This window comes from Pantherophis guttatus, chromosome 4 (assembly GCF_059756535.1).
Source record: "Pantherophis guttatus breed Tessera chromosome 4, ASM5975653v1, whole genome shotgun sequence".
Taxonomy (NCBI): domain Eukaryota; kingdom Metazoa; phylum Chordata; class Lepidosauria; order Squamata; family Colubridae; genus Pantherophis; species Pantherophis guttatus.
In genome coordinates, this window is record NC_142066.1 from 55,868,337 (window position 1) to 55,891,905 (window position 23,569).

Genomic DNA, 23,569 nt, shown 5'->3' on the forward strand with positions numbered 1-23,569 from the left:
ACACAGTTGTTCCATTTTGGGCAGCAAAATATCTCTGACCAGGTTGGTTTTTAGCAAAGCCTCTGTGCTTGCCAAAAGTGACTAGATCTCTACTTCAAAAAGGATTTTTAAAAAAACTTTGGTTTTCAAAATGCAATTTCTGAAGGTGTTTAACAGATGTGTTCACCGAGGAATAAAAACCTCTGCAGCCCTTACCATAATATATCATTCTTCCAACCTGGTGCCTTCCAGATATGTTTGAATTAAACTTTTGTGATCTTCACCCAGCACTGGCAACTGCCCATGCTGATTGTTTAAAATCAACCCAGCTGGAAGGCACTTGGAGCTACCATAGACCAAAAACATAATAGATGGAAAAGGTTATCCCTAAGAAGTTGGTTATGCATATTAAGTTAAAAATGTTACATCTTCAGATTTCTGTACTGTAGAAATGTGAAAACACACTTTTTTTCTCATGCTCCTGAAACAAAGAAGTAATATACTAAGTCAAAATTTGGAGAAGGAAACCCATTAGTATTAAACGTTTTTTTATTATTTTAAAAAGTTCAGCATATATGTTTGAAATTCTTTCATAAGGATGCTAGAGACATTTTTTTAAAACATGAGCCTAAAGAAGGAAAATCCTAACTGCAAAATCTCAGTAGAAAACATTATGTCCTATATAGCTAATATATTCCAGATATTTTCACCATAGTCATCTTGGTAAGGAATTCTGGGAGCAGAAGTCCCAGACCATCTGGAGTGTCCTGGGTTAAAAAAACTGAAGCAATGTGATGCTAGATACTAGTTTATTAGATTCAATCCTCTGTTGCCTAGCCAGTTGGGAACAAGAGCAGGAAATGCTCAATTAGAAAAAATGCCTTTTGGGGAAGGGAATGTTGAACGAACTCAAACCAGAAAGGCCATCTACTCACAAATTCATTTATCTTCTCAACTCTTTTTGCTTTCATTTTTATGGTGTGCCTCAAATTGTCTCTGGCTGCCTTCTCCCTTCTCCCCATTTGAATGTCTTTGATTCAACAATCCCAGGGAATCGGGAGATTGTGAATGCTTCTTTTTAGTAGTTTCTAGCAGAGTGGCTGCAAGCAAGAGATAAGCACATTTTAAAAGCTTCTCTAAAGTGGAATTTTTACAGTGGATCCTGGTTCCCCCAGGAATTGGTGTCCCTTTGGTTAAGTCAGCTGTGGCTGACCAAGCTGCTAGCCTTTTCATTCTTCACACGGATGTTCCCCCAAATCCCATTTCTCTGGTCTGTCTTGGTAAACACCAATGTCTTCATACGTATCAGCTAGTTCAACCGTCAGCCCCTGTTAAGAAGAAAAATGGAACCAGCCAATGAACGGAAAGTGTGTCAGCCAGGGCAACAAAGCACTGGGGGTTGGGGGGGGAAGGGGTAGAAACATGCCGCCCAACTCAATTTTGTTCTTTCTGCATGCCGGTAAAAGAACTGCCCAAAAGATGTCCTATGTGGACATAAAAAGAATCCTCAACGAGACTAAAGGCCCATCCAGCCCAGTTCTTGACTGGTGGACTGTTCAGACAGAAGTCAAGAATGAAAGACGCTGACTTGTACAATTTTCAACTAGTTCCATAATCCATCCAAGACAGAATTTTTTGTTTAAACTGGCAGTGGATCCCCAGAGTTCTAGATAAGGTTTTTCCAAGCCTCTCTTGGAGAAGAGGGGAATTGAACATTTCTACATATGAATAGAGATTTCTCCATGGTTGGCTACAGTTCTCTGGCCTGAAGATGACAGCCAAGCATGGAATATGAAGAGAAATTCATACATTTTTATGTGGTTAAGATTAAGAGTCTCTCACTCTGTTGCTTACCTCATAAGTATGGTCCTCCCCAGAGGCATCTTTTCTGTCACCCTAAAGTGTTAGAGAGATATATAGTCAAACTTGATATTTCTTCTGATACTAAGCATTCCTGATCCTTTTCCTTTTTTAATTGTTGCTGAGCTTATTTATCCAGTAATCTTAATGTTTTATTAAAAATATCATATTTAGAAAATCTTTGTTAATGGACAAAAGAAAAGCCTAACTACTGTAATTGGAGAAGATCCTTTGAGATGAAATGTGATGATTTGAAAGAGAAGTTGCTTCCTGGTCTCTGTGCTCACTTTATGGTAATGTCTGGTTTTGAAATATTTGAGATTGTTTCTGAAGTCTATTTGATTATGGGCAAAACCAAGAAAACTCTCTGCTCACCATCTTCTTTGTAAGGTCCTCTTACCATACCTTCCTGCTTGGACTTTGCGTTCATATTTTTTACAGTATATACTGTATGCTTCATCCTAAGAAAAGCACTTGACTTTACCTCAGCCCATTACCTCAGCTTCTGTTTTGAGGATTTATTTCAGTGTCTGTTCATGATGGGAATTGTAGTGCAATAAATCTGGAGGATGGCAGGGATCAGGCTATGGCATCCATAGGCATGGTTGAGGTGAGGTGGCGGGAATCCATGGCTCAGAAACAAGCTTAAAAGCAGGAGTTTTCTAAGCCTTCATTGATTTAAGCAGATTTGAGTTGGCTCAATTTGTTGCTTCTGGAGGCAACAATCTTCAAATACCTAATCATTTGCCAGTTTATACGTTACTGAAGTAATTCAACTGTTTTCTTATTTATTTGTCTATATTTTACATTTGTTCATTTATAAATGCAGCAGAACATGAAACAAGAATCATAAACATGCCGGATATATTATTACACTGGCACTATGTATCAGTGAAATATCCCCAAACTTCCTCCAGAAGAGCCAGATCTTAGTAACTCTGCAGAATGAAAATAAGGAAGAGCCCACCTTTGTATCTGGAGTCAACTGTTCTAGAGGAAAGGGGGTGAGAATAAGAAGGTGCACCCTCAGACACTTGCAACTGCATTCCTGCACTGCTTCAAAATGCCCAAAAGTCCCTCCCTTATTCGTGGAGAAGCCACCCACATGCACTCATATTAAAAATCACCATTATAATCACAAGTTTGATTATAGTCTAGTAGTCAGTCAAGGCCCCAATTGAACTGCTATTATGAATGTTCCATTCACTCACCTTCCCTTGGGTTAGCAACACAGGTATGCTCACAAAAAGGACAAGAAGAATTGTCTGGATTAAGATGATAGCATCTTTCACATTGTGCCGACTCTGCACTTGCTCATAGGTGCTGATACCTTCAAAACAACAAGATGAGCCCACTTCACTTCTGCGCTTTATCATAACATGATTGTGTACCCTCTAATTCTAGGACTACATTGTCAGAAATATCCAGTTTTGACCACTGTTTTCATTTCCATCTTTGAAATGAAAATAGTCCTGTACTATATTCAGGATAGAATTCAGATCCTGTGATGCAGTTTAGGTACCACATGTGTATACCTAAATATCCTTTAAATCCTGTAAATTGAGAAAAGGATACAGAGGTTTTGAAAGAGATCAGATGTCTGCCAGGTGCTACTGCCAGCAGAGATGAAGGACGTATTTTTAAGGTAGTGAAGAATGCTAGTAAGGACTGTGATGTTGATGTTATTGTACATCTTGGCACGAATGATCTGTCCCAAAAAGATGTACAATGAGATACAATGAGAGAACAATGAATCAGTGGAACAACTTGCCACCAGAAGTTGTAAATGTTCCAACACTGGAGGTTTTTAAGAAGAGATTGGATAACCATTTGTCTGAAATGGTATAGGGTTTCCTACCTAAGCAGGGGGTTGGACTTGAAGACCTCCACGGTCCCTTCCAACTCTTCTATTCTATTCTATTCTATTCTATTCTATTCTATTCTATTCTATTCTATTCTATTCTATTCTATTCTATTCTTGATTGTGTGTCTAGCTAAGGCAGGCTTCCAGTATGAACAGACAGAATTCCAGATATTAGCTGGTATATTTTTCTCTGGAAACAGAATGTATGGCCTTGTGCCAAGAAGTATTGTCCATACATACTGTAGCGACACCCAAGCATGTAGCATCAGAGGAAGCAGTATTTAGAAGATTAAAGATTTACCCATGACTTTGAGTTCAGTACCACATGACGGCTTCAATGAGTCCTTGATCTTACAGTGGTAGATACCATTGTCGGTGTGCTGTAGTTTGTGGATCTGCATCATTACCATTGAAGTATTTTTGGTCACATGGACTCTGGAGCTGTTCATAATCTCTTGGGAGTTGCCCTGCTCAGTCTCTTTATGCCAACTTGCCAGAGAACCAAAAGAACAGCTAAGGGAAATTCGGGCCCCCCCTCGTGCAGCAATGAAACGTGTATTTATCACATTCGTGAAAGTGGTTATATCTGTGTAAAAGAAGAAAAGTCCACAGTAAGGAAAGAAAGGTGGAGAGCAGGATGGAAACGAAGGGTAAATATCTTTATTGGACTTTCTGCCAATCTTCTCCAGCCAGGTTGCCTCTAGAAATGCTGCATTACTGAGTTCATTACACACAGTCAATATCTGGACCATGCTATACTAGGAAGATAGGTGGCTCTAAATAAGTTATTGAAGCACGTATCAAGTTCCAGCTAATTCCTGACTAGAGGAATGAGTTTGTCAATTCTTCTTCACTGGAGGTGCGGAGCTGTTCTTTTCTAGGAAGGTCTTCGTGGCAAACATTTATGTGATAGGCGAAGATTTCCCAAACCCGTGGAGAGTTCCAGGGTGGGAAGAGTTAGTTTTGATTGGGATACATATTTGGTTTGTGTCTTCATTCATCTACAGAGCACAGTAGATTGGGACTTCTAACCTATTTTGCTTTGTCTTCACCCTTGGGATGAGACTGACAGATGGGGCAGGGAACTGGATAGAGTCAGGCACTGCCTGGTTCTTTCTTAGTTCTGATTGGCTTTTTAGGATTTAAAGGGCTTTTTAATTTTTAACTTTACAGAGTTTGCCTCTTTGGATGAAAAGGTAGCCAGACAGGGGAGGGAAAGTATTGGCAGGACTTTTTAATCAATCACAATACAGGTGGAAACACAATCCTTAATTTGGTCCACCAAGAAAGAGCCAAAGGTCCATAAGGCACCCAGTGACCTGACATAAATGAGAACATTGGGTTCTTTTACAGGACCTAAATTGTTCCAAAAATTGCTGCCACACAGCTCTAGCAATGCTCAAAATCAGGCAATCATTTTACAAGTAACAAATAACACAGCCTTGGAAAAAAGATGTTGCAAGGGAATTTCAGAATTAGGAACTGGAAGACAATATTATCTTGAAAGTACACATATACCTTGTTTTTGAGAAATGTTGTTTCTTTCACTAGAAGCTTTGGTGATTGTCATACCTGGAGAAAGAGGAAAAATGCTCTGAAAAACAGCCAGTTTACCCATTCAACTAAAATTGAAATTGGTGCTCCTTGATTTTTTGTTTGTCTTTTGTGTCTTCAAGCAGAATGATCTAAACAAATGGGGAAAAAATGAACCGACATTTCCCTCCCCCAAATTCACTTCAATAAATTTTGATGCTGGATATGCTTTCAGTAGTGTTTGGGTGTAGATATGATTGGTGAAGATGGATATTTTGAATATTATACCCAAAGATTCAGCAGTTCCAATCCGTGTTCACTGCAATCTTACAAAGGTTGCAAGAGTAGATAGAAATTGGTCTTTGGCAGAATATAACAAAAAGACTTTGTGCATCCTCCAAGGGAGATAAATAGACAGCCATGTTAACATGCTTCCCTTCAGCCCTTGAGCTGCCAGAAAAGTACATTGGCATCAATTGCCCAACCTGAACAGATAAGCCCTATTCTGATTCAGAAACCAGGATGGCAAATGTTCTCTTTACAGTTTCAGTGTGGAACAAGATAAAAAGTTAATATGTGGATTCTCCTGGTTTCATTTCCATCACTATCGCTGAGCATATTATTATTTCAAAAAAAAAAAAAAAACCCAACCACCAGTTGCTGTCCTTAATATCAGTGATCTGGGCACCTGAGGAAGGGACTTTACCTCCTTCTTAAGTGCCCAAGTCACGCATGAAGCCCATGCCCAAAATAGCCATTCAGATAGGTCATAAGACTAGAGGTGATGTGCAGGATGAAGAAGAAAACACAATTGATAATGAGGAAATTCCATCTTCACCTATGGTTCAAGGGAACGGCCATGCCTGTGATAGGCAGTGCAGTGGCAGTCTGTGGAGATGGTAAAATGATGTTCCTCAAGTAATATAAACAATAGAAAGTTTAATCCCAGAGCGATATCAGTGAGGAGGCAACAGTGGGGGGCAGAATGGTGAAAGCAGAATTACTAGAAAAACCAACATTATGATTTGTATGCATGTGCAAAAGGCCCCAGAGCTGTGGGGCCAAACCAAGCCACAGATGCCTTAGCAGCTACTTGAAATAGCTTGTCAGCAAAACAACAGAAAGCCTGTAATGCACTCACTGGTGACAGAATCAACAGAAACAACTGGCAGAGTCTTTCCTGATTTGAGTCCAACTTCTCTGGAGCATGGGGTTGAAATTCTTCCAAGAAACATCAGTCCTCTTTTTATATTGAGGTTTAACACTCTTTTAAGGAGCACCATCTTGTCTAAATGAAGAGCTTGTGTAAAGCCTGACAAGTGATTTGGAAAGTGATGGCCAGGCCTTATGTATGCAGATGTTTCTGTAGAAGCCAGGGGTCTGACATCTTCTGCCACCCAGACCAAAACAGTCATGGAGGACTTGGAAGGACCAGCCATCAGAAGTGGGGAGTACCCTCTGTAGCAGTCTAATGGGGCTAAGAGATTCTAGGTACGCCACCAATCCCTGACCATATCACCAGCTGCATCTAAGATCAGATCCATGGGAAATATTGTGCTGGGAAAAGTCCCACTTCAAAATTAGAACTGCTGAAAACATCATAAATTGCCTCCTCTGTGAGCTGGGGAATGATAAGAAGACAAACCTTATGAAGACATTCATATAAAAGCTGCCATCAGGTGGGATGTGAGGATGAACCTTCAACCAAAGACATTTTTTACTGAGTTGTGTAAGCCAGTCTGACTTAGTGCACTATGTAGACAAAGACCAAGATGGTCCATGGCTTTCTAATAAAAACCACAGGGACCTACTTGATATCTATCTAAATTCTGCTGGAAGATAGCTGGCTGGCTATTCAGGACTTCTCTACTCTTCATGGCCTTTCTCTAATCCCAGTTCATAATCAAGGCTAGTTTACCTCAGGTTTTTCTGAACCACCAAAGCTGAAGTGGAATTTTCCATGTTCCCTAAGTACCTTTGGGGTAATTAAGCTGATGATTCAAAAATGGGGGTGAAGGTTGGGGATCTATCTGGACACATTCTCTGAAATGGCTGACGGGAGGTGGTGTCACATGGTGAGGAGAGTGTGCTTGAAATAATAGTTCCTCTTCCATCCCAGGTTCCCTGCATGGTATGTTGGCAGCCCACTTAACAGATAACAGACATGGTGGATGCTAAAATGGGAGATCAAATGTCATCAGGTCAAATACAATAGTGTGCTGGCTGACATTCCTCCAGTTTTTCCACTTCAGTCCTTGCTACCTCAACCTTCCTTGTCTTGAAGAGGGGAACTGGGTCAGCAAGTCTGCAGGGGTGGCAGCAGGTTTTTCAGGGATATGAGAGATGTCTTCCCTGTAGTTCAGATACTGCAGACAACCCAGAAAATTGACAGGTGCTGAATTGGGCGAGGGCTCATTAGAACTGAATAGTACTTCATATGAACCTTGGCCACCTGCATAGATTTCAGCAGCAAAAGCACTATACTGAAGGATCTGCCTCTCGGCCCCCACTGATGGGCAGTGCACAACAGCAAAAGAATTCCATGGGGAAATTTTATTGCTCAAGCCCACATCAACCTCTACCCATTCCATGGACACTTTCACCATCTAATACATGGGATCAGGTGATGTTCCGAGTTATATCTAGAGGATGTAAGGAATGCTGGAGAGGAGAGTCTCTCTTACTCAATTGAATAACGCCCAGTCAGCTTCTGACAGACAGCTAAGTCCTCCTCTCTAATTCATTTGTCAGAACCTGCCTCTTCTCTTGGCCCCAGAAGGGCAATTGAATGTTTTTCTCATGGATGAGAAAACTCACCAGTCTCTATCTCTTAACTTGCTTTGCACTGCACATTCTCCCCTCTTGTTCCTGAATTGGATTCCATCCTACTGAGATAGTGCCAGCTCATGGACAGAAGACAGTATGTTAAACTGGCTGTTTGGATATGCTGCCCTGAGAAGAGCAAGTAGCAGAAAGCGATTAAGTGAGATCTGAATCCAGAACCGAGGACTTGCAAGGAAGCTTTGCAGACTAAAGTATTCATACCTTTGAAAACAAGAGAGCCTCTAATCTATCCCCTCACACGTCTGACTTTCTATGTTTTCAAGACTCACTGTCTATTTCCCACAATGGTATATTTGCTAATTGTATTTTCTTAATCATGATTTACTGATAAACTACAATTGACTGGATTCATTGCATATGTTAAGCAAAAATTCAACTAACTATATTATGGCTTAGTATGGTCTGTAAACCTAGCCATTGATTGGGTTCATGCATCATGCTAAGCCATAATGTTATTTGATTTTGCCTTATTGTACTGAGTGAACACAACAACTGTGGTTTATTCAATAATCCATGATTACGAAAAACATAAGCTAGTGTGATATGTGAATCTACTTCATAACAATCTTTCTAAAACAGTGTATTTCCATGGGCTAACTATTTTTTAATTTATTACAGGAAACAATATAATAATATTCACTTTTCACTTCTTGTTATTTTATCATTCTTTAGGCATGCTTTTTCAGTATAAATTGGGGGTTAAAGATCCCGTCTTGTTATACTTAATCTCTGCCCTGGAAATCTGGTCAATTCTATTTGTGCATTTACTAAAAAGTAAAATGTGCAATGCCAGGTAGCTTTAGTCCAATATTATTATTAGACTGAAATGCAAGGATTACTTGGAAGGAATCTCCTTTGCACTTAAAAAAAACTTACTTCTGAGAATTCATAGCTAGGATTATATTGTGTGCACCATCTTAAACTCTTTAGAAATAAAATGAGAGAAATGTATGATTCACAACAGCCATGTTTTTTACAGTATTCTACAGTCTTAATTTGACAAAAGTGCTATTTAGGCCAGGAAGAAGTCTGGAAAAAAGGATAGGGCCTCATATATTAATTGTTGAATAAAAAAACTCAAATGATTCTATTTTACACCCAGATTTGCTGAAAGGACCTCTTTTACACAAGAAATAATTCTTCCACTGCATCTGATTATTCAAGGTCTCAGTCCTTCCATCCTTTTATTCAGACCAAATAATTTACACCCATTTTCATTGCTTTGCCCTTCTCTGGGGAGCTTCAGAAAGAAAGTTTCTAATTTTAGAAAGCAAACACCAAACGTGTCAGCTTCTCTCCCCATTCAAAGCAGCTGGACAGGAAGTGTTGCAGTTCTGGTAACACAGCCCAATGAACACAGTTCTTTCTTTCCTGCTTCTGTGAAATTTCCCCTGAACAATTCGGGGAGGGGGGGAGGTAGGAGAGGATGAAGAAGGTTCTGGGCTCTTTTTGAGACATTTCCATCTCCCACCAAAATCCCCAAATAATATCTGCACCGTCGAGAAAAAGATATACTATCTTTGTAAAATGTGGCTTCAGGTATTTAGTTACAGTTTTGTAAAACTTCATTTCTAAACATGCTCAGTAACTTAGAGGATGCCATTATCTCTTATTTGGTACAGTATTGCTTTTATTGAATTCTCAGAAGAATTTTCTGCTGATCCCTCTGTTAATCTGGTTTTATTTTGTCCCCTCCCCTTCTCTCTTTTGGTATTTTTTCCTCCAATCTCACAGAATAACTGGAAAACCGACCTCTGTCTTTTCCAGGTGGGTTTCAGGTTGTGTACCTTGTTTATTTATAAATCAAATCTTCACCTGGGATCCAACTCTCAGCCTACTATGAATTTAGACCAGACTTCTTAACATGGTTTCCTCTTTTTGCATCAGCAATACCAATCTTAGTCAACTTGCAGTATGGAAATTCTAGTGCTAGCATCTGAATGGTATCAATTTAGAAAAGCCAATGAACATAGTTTTTATCTATTTATTTGCTGATTTAGGCCCTATCATTCAATTCAAAAGATTAGCCTCATAAGAGAGAGGGGGAAACACATAAAAAAAGTCAACTAACATCATTAAGCTACCTAGGACTGTAAACCATTTTAATGGATTTGGCCAAAAGAGGTGGAAGAAACCATACCTGTGACTACAAGCAAGAGCCCCAGGGTGGCCCCAAAGTCCCTGCAAATCCAGAAGGAAGAAGCTGCCATAGCTGAGCAAAAGCTGAGATGGAAGGAACGTATCTTGGATTAGATTCAATCGGAGATTTGCGAAAACACCTTCAGCCCTCACTTTCTTCTTTCTTTTGACAAAAAGCTGAGGCTCCTGGGCTGAGCTCTTGTTTCCTGTCCATGTAAATTCAGTTGTCATGGGATAGTCCCTTGGGTGACTTGATTGGCAAGAGCTGCACTTAGAGACTGGGTCTCACATGGAAAGTGGAGGAAGTTATTCTGATTCACCACCTTTTCTCTTCTTGTGGATATTGTGCTTTGCTTTGTTTTATTTTACTTATACCATACGGTTCCTTTCCAAAGACTCCAGATTGGTGGCTTCTTCCTTCCTGCATAAAATTCACAGAATGGGAATTTCTCTCCCTTCTGGCTGTTCCAATGGCCATCCCATAGTGTAGCTGTTCCTCTGCATTTTACTAGGGAAATGCAGAAGCAAACCGGTCCCTGCAAGGCAATTCTTCTCCATACCTAATACTGATCAGGGCTGCCTGCTAAAAGGTCAGCTTGACATGCACACACAGCTGCCCACACAGCTAGAATGTATCTTTAAATTTATCAGCCCCTTCATCATCCATTCCTGTTCATCACCAAATCTGCTTTCATGTTAACGTCTTGGTGCCAGTAAAAACAGGCATTGTAATTAGATGATAAACTGTATGGATTCTCCCTCTTACTCTGTTGTCTGCAATCTTTGTTCCCACAGGACACTTCTTGAAAATTCAGAATTAATGGTCAACAGGGACTTCCAGTTTGGTGCCGCGGCGATGCAGTCGGGGAAATAGCCCCGCGAAAACCCCGACTGATGAACCGCCGCCGATGGGTCTTGGGACCGAATCTGTCTTGCAGGGATGAGAGAAGAAGAGGGGTGCCTCGAATGGCCGAAAGGAACAGGCAAGTTTCTCGGAGGCCAGAGGGAACCCTCTGAGTCAGCGGCGGGAGGCGGCAGCCATGGCGGCTGCCACGAAGCTGCAACAAACCGGGAAAAGAATTGTGCAGGAGGAAAGAAGAAAGAATCGGGTACTTTGAAGCCGGGTGAGTGACACCAACCCTGGCAGGAAATAACCCTTGAGTATGGACTTTTACTAATAAGACCCCCAGCTTTAAATAGCGGCTGTAGATTTGTGGGGCATGAAGATCTGGCAAAGTAATAAGAGGAGACAAAGACCCATTAAGGAATCTGCCTTGGTACAGGCTGACTTGATAGAATTGATTATTAATATATTAGAAAATTGGGTTTTTCTTTAACTTGGAATTGATTTGATCCTTGGAAAAAGCAAAAAGCGATAACTATGGATTTAACACCTTTAAAAGTTAAAAGAAGAGAGATAAATGGATGGTTACATAATGGATACAAAATGGAGATTGCTGTGGCTAAGTGAAAGTATGGATTGTAGAGACTCGCCTTCTGCTTGAAAAAGAAATATTCCGACTTGCTACTGATTTTGGATTATTTTGAAAATAACTATGGACTTTTGCATTTTGGAGATTCCTATTCTGTCTATGGGTGATTTGATAAAGAAAGAAGAAATATAATGGAAAAATACTAAAAAAATACTAAAATTGAAACTAATTGGCGTAGGAACAAAAGATATGGCATAGGAACAAAAGAAGGGAAGCTGATGGATTTTATATGGAACAGTTGTTCAATATAATGGATTTTGGAATGGAATCAATGAAACAGTTGTTCAGATGTTACAAAAGAATTAAAATGACTTATAGAGTTTCAAACATGAAAACACGCATTTTGAAGTGGAATGCTTATGGACAGATAGGGAAATGAAGAAATAGAATAGATAAAATTAAAATCAGTGGTGGGATTCTGCCGGTTCTAGGGGGTTCGGCCGAACCATTTGTTAAATTGTTGGCTCGCCCTGCCCCTTGCCCCGCCCCTCCGCACCACTATTTATTGCTAATAAATAGTGATGGGTGAGGGGCGGGCGAGCCAGCAATTTAACAAACGGTTCGGTGTTTTTTTGTAATTTTATTGGCCCACGGAGCTTTAGCATAGGCTAATTAGCCCTTGATTAGATCGGCTCCCGACTCTCAGATGATTTGCTCTCAGCTGTTTTGCTCAGGGCTCTGCTGCTTGCTGGAGCAGATTTTTTTCCCCCTAGCTATGCTGAAAAACGAAACTGAAAGTAAAGCAGGCTGTTGGCTTTGCTGTTGCTGCAACGTTGGAAAATTAGGCAGGCAGATTTCTTTTCTTTTTCCTCACCAAAAAAGGTAGATTCAAACAATGGGAAATTTAGGGAAAAAGAGGAGAGTTCAAGATTTTAAAACACAAAAGAAAAAAAGCTCTATTTAACTTAATTGTAATAATTGAGATACTATTAATTGTATATTGTGTTGAAAGCAGAAATGGTTAAGTTGTGCTTTGGAAGAATATATGGGGGAAATTATTTGGTTTATTATTATTGGTAAATATAATTAATTGATTTGTAAGAAATTGGATTGCATGGAAATAATTGGAATATTCATGTTCATATCGATTAATATACAAAAAAGGTAGTTATATAACTAATTGATTTATATTAAAATGTTGAATTTATATTAAACAACTGTAATATTACATAATTAACCAATGTGAGGATGGATATAAAAATAGATGACAATGGGAAGGGGTATAATATAGAATAGAAGGGAAAAAATGAATTTGATTAAGTTTAGAGATGAGGATGAAGGGTAATATTGGTTTTTTACAAAAATAGATGAGGAATAAATGGCAAAAAGGAAATATAGAAATTGTAAATTTAATTGAAATGACTAAACACTGTTTAAATTTGTGAACCGGCCAAATACTCTGTTCAAAGAAAATACATTGCATGTTTGTATGTGTGTTTCTAATTATTGTTATTTATTCATATTTGTTCTCTTTTATTCTTTAAAGTTTAACAATTCATTCTTTATCTTATTATCTTTATATTTGTTTGGGGTTGGCTTTCTTCCCTTTCATCTTTTTTATTGTACAGCAATCTTTCTCCTCAAACCTACCACCTCTCTCTTTTCTTTCCTTCTTACTTTCTCTTCCTCCCCCTCTTCTTCTCCTCCCTACTTCCTCTTCCTTTCTCCTTCTCCTCCTCTCTTCCTCCCTCTCTTACCCTCACTCCTACTCTAATTTCCCTTCCCTTCCTTCATCCCTCTCTATTGCTGTATCCTTTTATGCATATGGACTACTCAGAGGGCTGAAAAAGTTATTTCTGACTGGTCCTCGCACTTTTGACCAGTCCTCGAACTAACTGTCCTCACATTTTACGTTTTTGCCCTATCTTGTCACCATGGTGAAGAGAAGCAGTTGTGAAATGAGTGACACGGTTGTTAAGAATGCTACAATGAGCATAAATGATGACCAGTCATCAGTGCGAAGACCAGTCAAAAGTGCAAGGACCAGTCAGAAATCACTTTTTTCAGCCCTCTGGGTAGTCCTTTTGTGCATATGGACTACTCAGAGGGCTGAAAAAGTTATTTTTGACTGGTCCTTGCACTTTCGACCAGTCCTCGAACTTACGACTGTCCTCACATTTTACGTTTTTGTCCTATCTTGTCACCATGATGAATAGAAGCAGTTGTGAAATGAGTGACACGGTTGTTAAGAATGCCGCAGCGGGCATAAATGTGAGGATGGTCATAAGTGCGAGGACCGGTCAAAAGTGCGAGGACCAGTCAGAAATGACTTTTTTCAGCCCTCTGTAGTCCCTATGCAGATAGCCACGCCCACCGGTCACATGACCAGCTAGCCACGCCCACCGGTCACATGACCAGCTAGCCACGCCCACCGGTAACATGACCAGCTAGCCACGCCCACCCAGTCACATGACCACCAAGCCACACCCCCAACTAAGCCACACCCACAGAACCGGTTGTTAAAAAAATTGAATCCCACCACTGATTAAAATTTAATGTTTAAATGTTCAAATGTTCAAATGATTTTTAAATATAAACAGGAGGTGCTTATAGAATAATAAAGATGGAGAATAAAAGAAGGTAACTAAAATAGAAAATTGATGTAAAGGTGGTTAAAAATGAGATCTTTATAAAAATACAAGAGTATATACTAATATGAGATGAACCTAAGAAAATTTATTAGATTATGAGAAAATAAGAAGAGAATATGCCTGATATAATATGTTTTAATTTTAAATTGTAAACAAAGTTGAGAATGGTAAATATGATTAAATTTGAATGATTAATGTATTATTGGATGATAAAACAAGATATACAATAGTGATTGAACTTAATGTATGCTAGAAATGATTAATATTAAGAAATATGTTGGGAGTCACCCTGGAAGAGTATGTTAGGAAATAATTAAATAGTAGATTAAATATATTGAAAAGAAAACAGTTAAAATAAGATATGCTGGATATCAGCCAAACAAATAGTTGGAGATATAGAGGAGAATATGTTGGAAAATACCTAAAATAATACGGGGTGAAAAAGAATATGTTGGAAGACAACTAAAATGAAGCGAAATAAGTATGAGATGAATCTGTGTAAATTAAAATGTGTATTAGATGACAAATTTAAGAAAATTAAGTGTAATTGTTAAAGTTTAAGATGTAAAGATTTGATGAAATGGGTCTAGAGATTAAGGAATATAGATAAAAATTTGATTTATAAGTTGAAATAAAAATAGAGTTGTACAATTTTGGGAACTAAGATTTGTGGTGATAAAATAGTAAGGTAAACATTTAGATCAAGATGTTAGAATATTTTTTAAAATTTGTGTTTTCGATTTTAATGTTAAAAGGTGTAAGGGAGGGAATTAAGCTAGATAGAATTTATATTTATAATTGGATATAAAAAATGAGTAGTTTATTTGGAAATTAAGATTTTAGTGATATAATAGACTGGTTTAGATTAAGATGTTAGAATTTGTGTTAAAAACATTTGATTTGATTTTTAATTTTATAAGATGTAACGGGGAAATTGGGAATAGAGCTCGTTAAAGGAATGTAAGCAATTGTACCTATCTATGACCGGATCAAGACTTTGTTCTTAAAAGATATATTTTATGTTTACGTTTGGAAAAAAATTAAAAAATATTTTTCAAAAAAAATATATTAATTTTTAACAGGGACACACTGTTCCTACAAATAAGGAAATCATGGATATATTAGCAAAAGAGTTGAAAATGGAAAACAAAGATCATCATCAAATTGTCATGGAAGAGATCTCACTGTCAGCACTTGAGTGAATATAGCTTGGAGTAACCTGACACTCGCATTGCTTGTTTTAAAATTGCTTCCAGTGGGGCATCCAGGAGTGTGAAGGTTTGATTCCAAACATCCCTCTCCAAAGATGCAGTTAGATCGGAAGCTCATTTCTGGACATGAGGATAAAACAGGTGACTTGGATTGTTGTCTCCTTAAAGCAGCCTTTTCCAATCAGCCTTTTCCAATGTGAAGTTGAATGGAATAATAGACAAATACACAAAATACATAAAACTGTAAGACATGCTTTACACAATTGGCTCAATACACATTACACATTTAATTACAAATGAATCGGATTTTCCCTTCAAGCTTTATGAATCCAGCCATTGTGATTTATTTCATAAATAATTTTCTAATCATCCAGAATTTGCCACAATGTGGGAACTATAAAAATTTCTACCAAAATGGTTCAAAATACTGCTTTTTCCCTAAATATTATAGCATATATTTGCACATTACAAATTGTCAGTCAGACTATTGGCTGTTAGAACTGCAGTCTTCTCATTCTACAGAGAGAAGCTAGAGTGGTTCTGAATTACTTCTACTTGAGCAGAAAATAAAGGTGCCTCCTGTTCCTCAAGGCAACTGATTGGCTTACAGGATTCAGAAGAAATGGTGAGAAGCCAGGGAAACTGGCAAATTCAGGAGGAACGGCTGGGAAGCCGCCATCTTTATCCATAGTACTATCAATATGGAGTGATTATCCTGCCTGGCTTAAATGACTTTAAAACTCAATGAGTGACATTAAAACAGGAACAACTACATGTAGAGAGAGTACAACAGATGGCTAGAGACTTCAGTTACCAAGTAAAAGCCAACCTATGATAAACACTGCAACCAATCCTAAAGCATATTTATTCAGAAGAAAGCCTCATTAAGTTTAATATACTCTCAAAATGACAGGATTGCTTTATTTATTTATTTATTTATTTATTTATTTATTTATTTATACAAATTTAAGTAACCAACTCACATGTAAGTTATTCCAGGCAGCTTGCAAATTTTTAAAAAATCCACCATATAGTAAAACCCATTTAAAAAACACACACACACTATACCCCTCATGGCATATATCAACCCCTCAACTTGTATGAATAGAAGCTTCAGCATTTTCCCCTGCATCCCACCAGCCCTATATTCTGATGCTACTCTGATAGCCCATTTGTTTATTCCTTTTTCCAGAGCGCTGCGGCTCCACTCCATAGATGGGATTTCTCCTCTTGTCTGACAGCAACTGAGAGAATTTGTAATTTAATTAACCCACCCTCTGTGCTCTAGCCACGCCCCTGCTCCTAACTCCCCAGTCTGTCTCTCAGTTGCTGACAGACTGAGGTGAAATATTTTGCTCTGTGTTCTGCAGCCTTGCGTTAGTGCATTTAGGTGATTTATTTATTTTTGAGTAGTTTGTTTTCTATCGGGGGAGAGCCGATATTCGCTGCGGCGTTTTGCCGCCTACCAGCTGGATTGCCGGCGTCATGCCTGCAGCCCCGGGTCATGCCGAGCTTCAGCGCCTTAGCACTCCCAATTACTGGATTCCGATCCTTCAGGGCAGATCCAGTTATCCTAGAGCCGCCGGTGGTAATCAGGTGCAGTGTCTCGCCTGTGTGAGCCTGCCACCTCCATCCTGCAATTTCCTCCGTGCTCTCCAGCCAGGCGGCATCCGGGTCTTGCACGGGTTCATGCAGGCCCAAAATTGCAGCAGCAGGTGTATGGTGGCCGTTCCGTCAGGGCTCTGCAGGCGGCGCCGTCAATCAAGCCAGGCTTGTGTGCCTTTGCAGCGGTTTGGGATCCCTGCGAGTATCCTGCTTGTGGACAGGCTGTGCGGCTGTGTGTGGGGCTCGCAGACCTGTTTCCGCCGCCATCGGCCGTCGTCAGCAGTAAGTTGGAGCAGCGGGCGCCATTTTGCTGCCACCTTCCTTGGCGCCCGCCATTTTGAATTGGCCTGGGCGAAGCTGTCTCTTTCACTCAGCTCTCTGAGGGAAGCGTGGGGGGGCGTTTGCACCCTTCACCCACACGTTTGATACCCCTCTTTGCCGTGACCCTAGGCGGACTAATTGGGGGTTTTAGAGGTTGTGTGGGCTCCTCGCCCTGCCCCTCCCCCCATGTTGGAACTATTGCTGAGGCTCACGGACCATCTTGACTGGCGAACTTCCTCTGGCTGCTGCGAGAGGGGTTCTCACATTATAAACACTATAAGCAGGTGACTGCCTTGTGAGACAGTATTTCCACTGTTAGCCCTTTTTTTTAAAAAAAAGACAAAAGTCTCTGCGCTGCATATCTGCCCATCGCCTTTGTCATGGCGGATTCATCCTTTTCATCGGACCTTGAGCAGGAAGCTAGTCCTGCCAGATCCATTACAGCACATAAAAAGCATTCGGGCAAGAAGTCGGCATCTAGGAGCCATAAGCCCCACCATTCAAAGGCATCTTCATTCGGCCGATAAAGATGCGCTTCGCAGACACAAGGCTCTGGAACGACAATTTGAAAAGGCGAAGCTCGCTGCGGCCGCGCCGGATGACCAAGCTGAGACAGCCTATCAACAGGTGCCTCCTGTCTCCGGACAGAGCGTGACAGGACCATACCCATTGGTTCCGTTGGCACTAACCAGGGGTGTTTCGCAGTCCCTTCCAGACGTCTCAGTGGCCACCTTCTCATCCACGGTGGCGGGTCTGCGAGCTGTACTATAGCCAACCACGGGCTCGCAATTTGACTTCCAGGCCATGCTATCCACGGCTTTGGCCTCCATCATGGCAGCTGGGGCACAATCCACTGTTCAAAGTCCAGCTAGGGACTCCCCTCGTGAGGTGCCTGCAGCTCCTGTTCCGTGCCATTCTCGTTCGCCGCTACCTGAATTGTCTGAGGGGTCTGGCTGTGAGGACGACTATCCCGAGGACCTCGAGTTTTCTGAGGACGATGGGTTATTGCCGGACTCTCCGGCCTTTATGGGTTTGTTTTGCCCGGCTCTGTTTAAGTCCCTACTCCACAAGGCGCGGCTAACTACTAATTTGAGGTCCATTGGAGCACAACCTCCCTCATCCTAACCTGAATCTGGCCCGCATGATGCCTTGTTCAAGCAAGCCAAATATGAGAAGGACTTTATTCCATGTCCCCATGACGTTTTGCAGGTGCCATGGGGCCAGCCGGGTTTGTCGATGGCGCCCACCAATTTGGACAAAAAGTTGTTTTGTTCAGCTCCTGAGTTGGAGTCATTGCTGGAGTTGCCATCCGTGGATCCCAGTCAATGATTTTGGCAGATCCTCTGGACGGCTTGAAGTCAGAAGATAGGCACACTGAATTAGCTTTCCGTAAGGCTCATCAGGCCGGGTGGTGCGTTATTGACGCTTCAAGATGCATTCTCTGCGTTCAATTCTTGCTTTGGTGCGCCAAGGGGATCTCATGCAGTCGGTGGACTTGCGCAAGGCTTATCTTCATGTGCCCGTCCACCCCTCACACCGCCAGTTTCTGCGCTTCGAGTTTGGGGGTTTGCACTTCCAATACTGTGCTATGCCCTTTGGGCTTTCCTCGGTGCCCAGAACATTCACCAAGCTGGTCGCAGTGGTGGCGGCATCCCTCGGATCAGTGCCGGTGAGGACCCTGTGCTATCTGGACGATGTTCTGGTCCTGTCATCTTCCCAGGTCCAGGCAGCGCGGGACATGGATCACGTATTGGAGGTCTTCCGAGCACATAGGTTCACCATAAACCTGGAAAAGAGCCACCTCACCCCGTCCACGTCCATTCTACACCTCGGCTCCATGATAGATTCGGCGAAAGGGCAGGTGTTTCTGTCACCGGAGAGGGTGCGGGACATTTCGACCCTGCTCGACCAGGTCCTGACCCAGAGATCGGTTCCGTTGTTGACTCTCTCTCAACTGCTCGGAAAGTTTGTTTCGTGCTACCAGATCGTCCCGTGGGCCCGCCGGCATTCTCGCCCCTTACAATGGCTCCTTCTCCCATACCAACAGAAGGGATGCGCCAGCTCATCCAGGAAGGTGTCAGTACCCCCCCCCAGGTCTGACTGTCTCCGCGTTGGTGGAAGTCCCTGGCCATTCAGCGGGGCTGCCATATTCTGGCTCTGGACCGGATAGTGGTTACCACCGATGCCAGCCTTCACAGTTGGTGAGCCCACCTTTTGAATCAGGTAGCTCAGGGACTCTGGACTCCGTCCGAGCGCGCCCTCAGCATCAACCTCCTCGAACTGCGGGCAATTCAGTTGGCCCTCCTTCACTTCCGACCTGTGATTCAGGGGTGTCACGTTTTGGTCCTCACAGACAACACGTCAGCCAAAGCACACGTGAATCGAGAAGGGGGGACCAAGTCGCGTGGTCTGATGCTCGAGTCGGAAAGATTTTTCGTTTGGGTGGAGTGGCATCTTCTGTCGATCCGGGCGGACTATATCTCCGGGGAGGCCAACACTCGGACGGACTGGTTCAGGAGGGAGATAGTTGACCAGGCCGAGTGGCAGATGCACCCGCGGCTGTTTTGGGAGCTTTCTCTCCGCTTTAGGGATCCGGTGATCGATCTGTTCGCCATGCCCGCCAACGCTCAACTCCCTCATTTCATCTCCCGCTACCCGACACCGTTGGCGGAGGACTCGGATGCTTTGAGATGCCGTTGGCCGACCAGGCTGTTGTACGCCTTTCCTCCGATCACGCTGCTTCCTCAAGTGATCAGGAAGGTCATCGCGGAAAGGGCGAAGGTGCTACTGGTGGCGCCCCATTGGCCACGCCGGCCCTGGTTTCCCGATCTTGTAGAGCTCTCCGTATCCAGCCCGTGGGTGATCCCAACCCATCGGATTGCCCTGTGTCAGGGGTCCATCTGCCATCCAGAGCCTCAGTGGCTCCAGTTGGCTGTCTGGTCCTTGAACGGGTCATACTGAGGAAAGGACGGTTGCCGGATTCAGTGATCGGCACCATTCAGGCGGCTCGTCATCCCTCGACAACGCGGATCTATGAGGCTTCTTGGAAGGCCTTTTGCTGCTGGTCCACTGCCCATCACGTGGACCCAATGTCTGCTTCAATCCAGGACGTTTTGGGGTTTCTTCAGTCTGGCTTGGATACAGGACTGGCACCGACCACGCTACGTCATCAGGTTGCAGCCCTCTCTACAGTCATTTCATCACCGCCTTACCAGTCTTTGGCTCACCACCTTGGGTCCGGGGGTTTCTTCATGGGGCCACGAACTTATGCCCAGCCGTGGTCCACTGGTACCCTTCGTGGGATTTGCTGTTAGTTCTACAGGCGCTCACTGTTCTTCCATTTGAGCCCCTGGGTTCTATTTCTCTTAAGTTTCTGTCGTTTAAGGTGGCCTTTCTTTTGGTGGTCACGTCGGCTCGTAGAATTTCCGAGCTCGCGGCGTTGTCCGTCAGGAAAGACCTATGCATTTTTCATCCTAATACTGTGGTGCTTCGTTTAGATACGGCCTTCACGCCCAAAGTTAATTTGTGGTTCCACCGCGCGCAGGAGATTATTCTACCAGACTTCTGCCCTTCTCCATGTCACGATCGCGAAGTCTTTTGGCATATCCTGGATGTTCGCCAGGCATTGCGTCGCTATATTCGTTGGACTGTGTCATTCCAGAAGACGGAGGCCCTCCTGGTGTCATTCCACCTGGCTTCCATGGGACAGAGAGTCTCGTCGGCCACGGTTGGTTGGTGGATCAAAGCCTGTATAGCCTCGGCTTACGAGCGCCAGGTGCGGCCAGCTCCATCTAGGATTCTGCCCCACTCCACATGGAGTGTCGTCACCTCGGCAGCCTGGGCGACGCAGGCTTCTGTGTTGGACATATGTCGGGCGGCCACTTGGACTTCATTGTCGCCCTTCATAAGATACTATAAGATTGACTCCTATGCGTCTGCCGACGCATCTTTCGGACGGAGGGTTTTACAAAGCGTTATTTCTGGGTCAGCAGGGGTGAGCAGTCAGCCACCCGGCCCTGTTGTTTGAGTTTGGGTATATCCCATCTATGGAGTGGAGCTGCAGCGCTCTGGAAAACGGACGTTGACTTACCTGAACGTCCCTTTTCGGGGCGCTGCGGATCCACTCCATTCCCTCCCTCTTTATGGTTGTTAGGTTGCCTGCTCTGTGGTTTAGTATTTCTTGTTTGTTCATGGATTTGTCTGGTTTGAATAAAGTTTCTGTTTACATTTCTGTAAACAGAAATGTTTACAAGACTGGGGAGTTAGGAGCAGGGGCATGGCTAGAGCACAGAGGGTGGGTTAATTAAGTTACAAATTCTCTCAGTTGCTGTCAGACAAGAGGAGAAATCCCATCTATGGAGTGGATCCGCAGCGCCCCGAAAAGGGACGTTCAGGTAAGTCAACGTCCGTTCTATGACTACCATGTGTGATAGCAAAGAGTGTTTAGTGACAGTGTCTGGCAAGAATATATCATTGCCTTTATCATTCATGGAAGATATTTGGCTGGTTAGAGGCACATTGAACAAAAATATTCTTTAGGTTGTTCTAGTTAAGGTAGTCACACTTTAATTTTTATTATTATTCTTATTATTAGGTAATTCAGGCTTGCCTAAGCCACATCTGTAATACTTATGGGAATGTGGAGCCATGTTTTTCAGATCCAATAAGAAAATTGAATATAGCCAGATCACCAGTGGTTGCTTCTGCATTTACATAGCTATTTTTTGAGTGTATTTTCCTTTTTCTACTTAGAAATGTCCTTAAAAAAAACAATTAAAGAGAAAAAATAGTGAGATCCTAGAGTTCATAAAATCCTTTTGACGATGTTCAAACCAAATATGGCATATATTTCTGTATTGGAGGAGTATACAAACTCCCATCATTTAAGTGAAAGATGTATATATTTCCATCTTCTAAAATGGACTCAAAAGGCCTTTTCAGTCACAAGACTTTTCTGTGCATATACAAACAATAACCAGACAGCAGACGCCTTAATTGCCTCTTATGCTGAAACATACACCTGCATTTGTCTCCATAGCTTTAAAAGTGCATGTTGTAGGTAACCATGTAGCTGTTTGGGCTTTTACTTATGTTTGGCTTTGATAGCATGCATGCCCACCTGGCAATCTCAAGTTTGGTGTTTGTTCAGCACTGAAAATAGTTTAAAGTTGCTAAGAAGAATGGAGAAAAAAGGATATGGAACTGTGGGAGTGTAGCAGGAAGCCAATGGTATACATACAAATTCAGCCATCCAAAATGCAGATTATTCAGCAATGTTTTCAGTGTTTACAACTTCTATATGCAACATCATATGAACTAAAATTTGCTTTTCAAACGTGAAACTCATAAATGTGTTGCCAATAAATCTTGAGATTGATCATCATAAAAAGGGTTTTCAGAGTAACAAGTTGCAACTAAGTATCTCCAAGGAAGAATTACAATTTTTCTGGAGGGGTTCCTTCCATAACTTTTGAAGAGCAATGAGAACAGATTTGCTTAATTTGAAAAGAGAGGTGTGGTTGTGAGGGATAAATATAAAGATGTTTCCACAGTGAGGAAAAACAATCAATGACAGGCACAAAGAACAATAGCTTTTTCTCTGTTTCTCAATAAGAATCTTTTTCCTTTTCTCAATCTTATGTGTATAAAAAGGTCTGCAGCCTCCAACATGGTCTTGGTAGGCCTCATAAGAAGGTCTTATGAACCATATCAAGCCCACCAGATAGATGTTCCCTATCAGAATTGGAGGTGGAATGAATCCAAACTCAATACACCCATTTAGTTACCCTATTTCCCTTCCTCATCCAATAATTTTACTTATATTGTAAAAATATACTGAATAGATTTATACTATTCAGTATATGTCTGGCTCCTCCTACCAGCCTCACACTCAGGACAGCATCCAGCCATACCTGGTCTCCCCCTGCGGCAGCCCACGTGGCTCCCAGGCAGCACAGCTTTGAGCCTTTTCCTTGCAGCAGTGATGGCGGTGACTAGGCAAGCAGGCAGGTGGATACAGGGAAGCTACTGGCGGCAGTGCTCCTGGATGGCAAGGGGTGGATGTCCCGGGGCTGCATGCGGTGACGACGGCATGGTCAGTGTGCACCCGCGCTAGGAGCACGCCTTCAG

The 23,569-nt window shown here is 42.1% G+C and overlaps 2 protein-coding genes across 3 annotated transcripts in view; one reads left to right on the plus strand and one right to left on the minus strand.

Annotated features, from left to right (window-relative positions):
- The window catches only part of LOC148114106 (uncharacterized), a 69,404-nt gene extending 57,326 nt beyond the window's left edge, over positions 1–12,078 (plus strand). The window contains exons 2-3 of one of the 2 annotated variants that reach the window (XM_087892214.1): positions 9,815–9,847; positions 11,015–12,078. In XM_087892214.1, the coding sequence (XP_087748340.1) occupies positions 9,815–9,847; positions 11,015–11,093 (112 nt within the window). In that variant the 3' untranslated portion in view covers positions 11,094–12,078. The remainder of the gene's footprint in view (positions 1–9,814; positions 9,848–11,014) is intronic. The other variant, XR_015733848.1, reaches the window with a different exon arrangement.
- On the minus strand, positions 511–10,780 carry CD79B (CD79b molecule). Its single transcript, XM_034415998.3, has 6 exons — positions 10,221–10,780; positions 5,222–5,275; positions 4,005–4,289; positions 3,051–3,169; positions 1,834–1,875; positions 511–1,307 (listed from the first exon to the last, which is right to left on the minus strand). Exons 1-6 carry the CDS (start codon positions 10,288–10,290, stop codon positions 1,209–1,211), a joined length of 669 nt encoding a protein of 222 aa, XP_034271889.1. The 5' UTR covers positions 10,291–10,780; the 3' UTR covers positions 511–1,208.
- Positions 12,079–23,569: the final 11,491 nt, after the last annotated feature.

What these genes read in the sequence shown, in the direction of transcription:
- CD79B (XM_034415998.3), bottom strand. Translation starts at nt 10,290, where the DNA reads ATGGCAGCTTCTTCCTTCTGGATTTGCAGGGACTTTGGGGCCACCCTG. An exon ending in TACTGAACTCAAAGTCATGG is followed by an intron (nt 3,170 to 4,004) that starts GTAAATCTTTAA and finishes GTTGTTTTGAAG; the next exon opens with GTATCAGCACCTATGAGCAA. An exon ending in GGGAGGACCATACTTATGAG is followed by an intron (nt 1,308 to 1,833) that starts GTAAGCAACAGA and finishes TCTTCTTAACAG; the next exon opens with GGGCTGACGGTTGAACTAGC.